This window comes from Pterocles gutturalis, unplaced genomic scaffold (assembly GCF_000699245.1).
Source record: "Pterocles gutturalis isolate BGI_N339 unplaced genomic scaffold, ASM69924v1 scaffold48857, whole genome shotgun sequence".
Taxonomy (NCBI): Eukaryota; Metazoa; Chordata; class Aves; order Pterocliformes; family Pteroclidae; genus Pterocles; species Pterocles gutturalis.
Window position 1 is genome coordinate 9,307 of NW_010112025.1, and position 5,402 is coordinate 14,708.

A 5,402-nucleotide genomic window follows, 5' to 3' on the forward strand; every position below is an offset into this window, starting at 1 on the left:
GGATGAAGTCTGTAGTAGTGACTAATGTTCCGTTTCCTTCTTCAGTTGCATGTCAGTCCCCGTCGTCATGAGAGCTATTTTCAGGAATGCTGCCAAGGCGAAAGCTGATAGTGAAACACAAGACACGGACGTAGACACAAAACAAAACCCAGAACCACCATGTGAGCAAATTACGGATTCTAATAGTCTTGAAGAAAGTCTTTCTGTGGCTGGTCAGGAAGACTTGTTAGTGACAGATAAGCCAAGTATTACAGACAGCCCACAAGAAAATCTCTCCACAGCCAAACTGGAAACGCTGGGTGATAACATGGAAAAAAGTAACCCCACAGTAAGCACAGAAACTTTATGCAGAGTGGAGGAAAGTAATTCCACAGCTAGTACAGAGGCTGTTATGCCAAATAATTAAAACACACAATCTATTGCTTGATAATCAAACAAGATAGAAATATTTTCCCTGGCGTAGATTGTTTTTGCAGAAGTAGTTGGAGAGAACTTGGCAAGCTGTCTACTTAGTAATTTGTGAATGGAGTTTCCTCTTTGCACACTATTAAATACATAGAAATAATACTCCTGAATTTGCATTTTTCAACTTCCATATTTGGAAAGTATAACACTGCTCTAGTAACCTTTAAGTTTGTCTGCACCATACTCTACCACAGTATGGAAGAAATTTCTGTCTAACATACATGATACAGGTTATAACACATGCACTTGTAGAAAAGTACTGTTCATCCATGTCAGCATTATGCTAAATAAACTGAGAAAAATTAAGTTGTTTGAACAATTTGATATATATATAATTAATGCACACAGCCATATTTGTCCACTATTTCAGAAACAAGTTCAATAAGAGATTCATAATTGCATTTCTGTTTTCCCCTAACGCAGAAGTGGTACTGAATAGCAGCCAAACTTACAGTCTACCAACTCCACGGCAGGATAATAGAGCCTTTAGCAAGAAAGTTGTAAACTCAGTCTCTGAAAATCAAGTAATTTGTACCTTAGCCTTTTTCTGGCCTCAAAGGATAAAACTGTTTCGTGATTGATTTTTTTTTTTTTTTTAAATACAGTTGTCAGCAGTCCAAAATTTCAGTTTGTCCTGTCTAGATCTGCTTTGTCTCAGACATGAAGAAAAGTTACAAGCAACTTAAAACAAGTAGGATCCTAACTTACTATAAATGAGTTTAATTAGTGTAAAACAAGAGCTAGGCATCACAAAGAAAAGGCTTCCTGACCACAGCAGTTTGCAGCTACAGTTAAGGCAAGCAACAGGAAAAGGAATCAAACAAAGTGTTGGCACACAAATACAAAGTTGTCAGAAATATGCATGTGTGGCTGACAAAGTTTCTAAGAGAAGGTAAATAAACCTAGCTTCCTTGAAGAGTTTGGGGAAACCACTATAGGAATGAGGGAGAGAGAGTTCAGGGTAGAGAGACTAGTGAAATAAATACAAAAATAACACAAGGAAGTTAATTAGACTGGAACTGTGTTCAGTGTGCTCTATCAGAGTAAGAGTAGGGGGTCTAACAGTAAAACAATGGAATTGTCAGTAGTTCTCCATTTGAAGAGAATGGTGTGTTTTCATCAAAAGTGAAATACACACAACTGTAGGAGGAGGAAAAAAATAGTTTGTAACTGTAAAATTGCATTGCATAGGGGTTATGAAAGACAAGAGGAAGAATTTGACAAAGGGTGAAAAATTCCTGTATTTTATATAGTGACTGGAGAGTCGCAGCACTCTAGAGATCAGCAGCAAATCCTGTTCTATTTTGCACAGAGTTAGATTATCATCAACAGCAGCTTATTCTGCAAGAATAACAGAACACATAGCAGAATAACAGCAGAATAAATATCACTGGGCATTTGTTTTTCACGTATTAGAGGGGACCTATTTGAGAGGCTATTTAAGGTACCTGCTCCATTTCCAAACCGCTGCCAAAAGAGAAAGTGAGGGTGAAATGATAGCTTCTGACAGAGAACAGAAACATGGTTAGTAAATCTTTGTAGAGCATTAAAAGTAATTTTTCCTTTCTGTGAAAGTTATGTTAAAGATTGAAAGCAGGGGGTTTTTTTGCCAGGAGCCAAAGCATGGTGAAGATTTACAGAAATTACCTCTACTAGGAAGTATCAAAATCAGGTTTCCCTAAAACAAAGTGAAGCATCAGTCTGTACATGGTCCGGAAACTGGGAATCAAATCCAGCTAAGATAATTTTAAATACTGTGAGACAAAAAAACCTAATGTTGCAGTTGCTGGACATGATGGAGTATATCCAGTGATAAGCCCAGTTGCTCTACTAGCCAAATAGTCTGCTTTTTAACCTGAGAAAGGGTTGACCTTTCAGGATCTGTGCAGAGTTTTGCCCTGCTGCACTCAGAGTGCAAGGAACCAACCTCACCATTACTTATGCAAATGTTTTCACCAGAGCTGCCCACATCTTCGTCTTTTCCAGCTTTAACTTCATCGTACTTTGTCCCAGCTGGAGCTGTGTGATTAAGGTCCATGTCTTGAACAGAATCTAAAATGTGTCCAAGATGTGGCTGTTGTTCAACAGTATTCAGATACTTAAGCACATCTTCTTCATGCTTTCCAATCACATCGAGAAGATTATTTAACTTACTTAAGGCAGCATCATGTCCATTAAGATGACACCAGGATAAGAGAGCACTAAAAAGGGAAGAACAAAAACAAAAAGTGATTACATGTATTCACACAGACTTACAGTTCCTGAAGGGATATAGCAATGTGACAAGTTACCTATACCATATAAATGTATACAGGTTTCACTCAGGTGTTCTGGGAAATTCAAGCAGTAGAACTGAATATTAAGCTTAAAGATGTAGATTCGGAAAATTTTAAAAGAGCAACTGACGCAGGATTTTTATGAATGATTGCTCTACACCCAGGTAGGCAATTCCATGTATTCAAGACCTGAGAATTCCCATGTTGATCACATTGGACAGATTCACAATGTACTTTTTATTTTCTTTTTTTAATTAAACAAAAAACTGCACACATGCTCTCTCTGTACACACCCTCCACACACACACAACCTTAAAATGTTTGTAACTTACTTCAGGGTTCCTCTGAACTGGCCACAGGTAACCATCAGCTCAGCACCATGTCTGTAACCTTGATTGAAGCCTTCCTGGAGTGCAAGTTCTTTCCCAGCCTCAATTCCATCCCTATAGCCTTCCTGTAACAGGAGTGATGAAACAGATTGTTCACAATGTGAAAAAGTTTACCTATGACAATTTCATCACAATAAAAAAGTTTAAACAAGTATCCAGTCTCTTAAGTTAAAGCTTTTAGCTTTGAACATCCCTCTCAGGTACACCCCCACTGCCAAACCAAAACATGCTTTTTGCAGTACATTATGATTTTACTGATCTATAAGATCCAGTTCTTTTCCAAATGGCTCCCCAGCGAGGTTGGAAAATGAGAAAAGTATTTTTAGAAAAACCAAAACATAAGACAAATCTGCATGAAAGCATGCTTGCTTTTGTGACAACTAACTCCCTTACGAAAAAATTATTGAAGAATAACCTCATATCATTTTCTAGACATTTAAAAACATGGATAGGCTGCAAAACCTCTCCTTTAGCAAAGGTAGTCTCCGATCCATAATCCATGCGCCTGCTTGCTCATGGCAGAAGAAAACTGGTGGCCTTGCTAGAGAAATAGCCAGGAATGAGAATATTTCTTTATTTTGCCCAACATACAGCTCCAGTCTCAATAAATTTTTATGATTGTGTAGTATCTGCTGATAAAATACCAGAGGGATTTGTGTAAGAACACTAAACAGCCCCTTAAGAAAACCAGTCTTTTCAAAGGACTCAGATGCAGGAAATTTTTCCTTGGAGTAGAATACAACAGCTCTGTTGTAATACCCTTCCTCATCAACAGACTACACAACAGCTTCCATTCATGTTATTCAGCCAAACGCTGTTCACCCGTGAGCAGACAAGCCCTACTGGCCCCACGTTGAATGATAACAAATCTGTTGACGTAACTTGAGTTTATGTACTTGTTTTCTTCCCTGTAGAATTCCAGGGAGGGAAGGACTGCAGAAATCTGCTTTCATAAAAATATATGTTTCACTAGGAGAATAAATATGCCACAGAGCTACCAAGACCACAACGTCCAATAGTGGTTCTACATGGAGTCACACATCTTAAATCTGGTTGATGAAGAACTCTACTTAAAAACCCAAACATCTTGTATTTATTTATTAGCGCTGTTTATCAGCGTTACCCTGACATTTACTAGGGGCATATCTACAAGCATGAAGCAAATAGCTCGCGTTAGAATTTAACACTGCCTTTTACAAATGCACATGGTCGCACAGAGCGAGCCAATGTCTTTTCGTAAAACAGTACTTTGCTCTGATAGACTACTAGGATAGAGTTCCTGTAAATCCCTGCTAACTTGTCCTGACATTCAGAAGAAACTAAACCACAATAACTTTTAAGCAGCCACTCTTAGTTTTCCCATATGTATATCAAAGTATGTATCAGTAAATCTAAAATGGTTAAAAAGGCTAATAAATCATTGTTATAGAAATACCTTCAATCTTTTTTTCATTGTAGTGTTCCATTCTTTCTGTAGTAGATACATCTCATCTGCATCTTCATCAAATATATCCTCACTGGATCGTCTGACTGCAGCTTGTACCCAGGACATAACAGCAGTGATGACTATGACCTCTGGTTACGTGGTAAAAAAAAAATGCTGAGAAGCTCTCAAAGGTTCCTCTGGCTAAGTGTCAGATTAGAAGTATAGGTGAAAAATGTGAGCTCTGAAAAAAGCTCATGTATGGAGCTGGTTATTCAACCTGTACATTCATTTCCACATGGAAAACTGACGCTGTTTACCATCATGGTGCATCTGTCAAGAGAAGACAGGCAAATCATCACTGGTAAAGCACCTTCCCTAATTTACACGTACAATTTAAGACAGTAATGTCCTCCCTTCGTACAGCAGTGATAGGCATGTGCACAGCAAACAAGCATCTCTAAATGTTGCTGGTACATGAACAGCAGGCAGACACACCTTTATGACTTGATTCTGACAGCAGCTTCCCCGTGGTGCACGAAGTTACACACGTATGTCACCGCCTGCAGAGTCAGTAACTGGCTAGGACCTTCACCCTTGTTTTTCAGTCTCCTGGCTATGCCAAATACTTAACCACCTTACAAACCTCCAACGGAAATACTCCTTTATATTTAAGTAAAGGATTATCTAGTCCTGTCGCAGAGAGAAGAAGACATAACGGGATTATTTCAGCTGTCCCACTGCAGCAAACCCCAGGAGACCACACACAACCACTTCACCGCACCGGGGAGCCTCTGACACCCCACACGGGCTGGGTTTGCAGAGGCACCGGAGGGCCTCGGAGAGCCG

General features: G+C 39.1%; 1 protein-coding gene across 1 annotated transcript; it reads right to left on the reverse strand.

The window, feature by feature from the left end:
• Positions 1-2,236: 2,236 nt before the first annotated feature.
• Positions 2,237-4,682, reverse strand: YAE1D1 (Yae1 domain containing 1). Its single transcript, XM_010073899.1, has 3 exons — positions 4,566-4,682; positions 3,074-3,195; positions 2,237-2,666 (listed from the first exon to the last, which is right to left on the reverse strand). The coding sequence occupies exons 1-3, from the start codon at positions 4,680-4,682 to the stop codon at positions 2,237-2,239; spliced, it is 669 nt and encodes a 222-aa protein (XP_010072201.1).
• Positions 4,683-5,402: the final 720 nt, after the last annotated feature.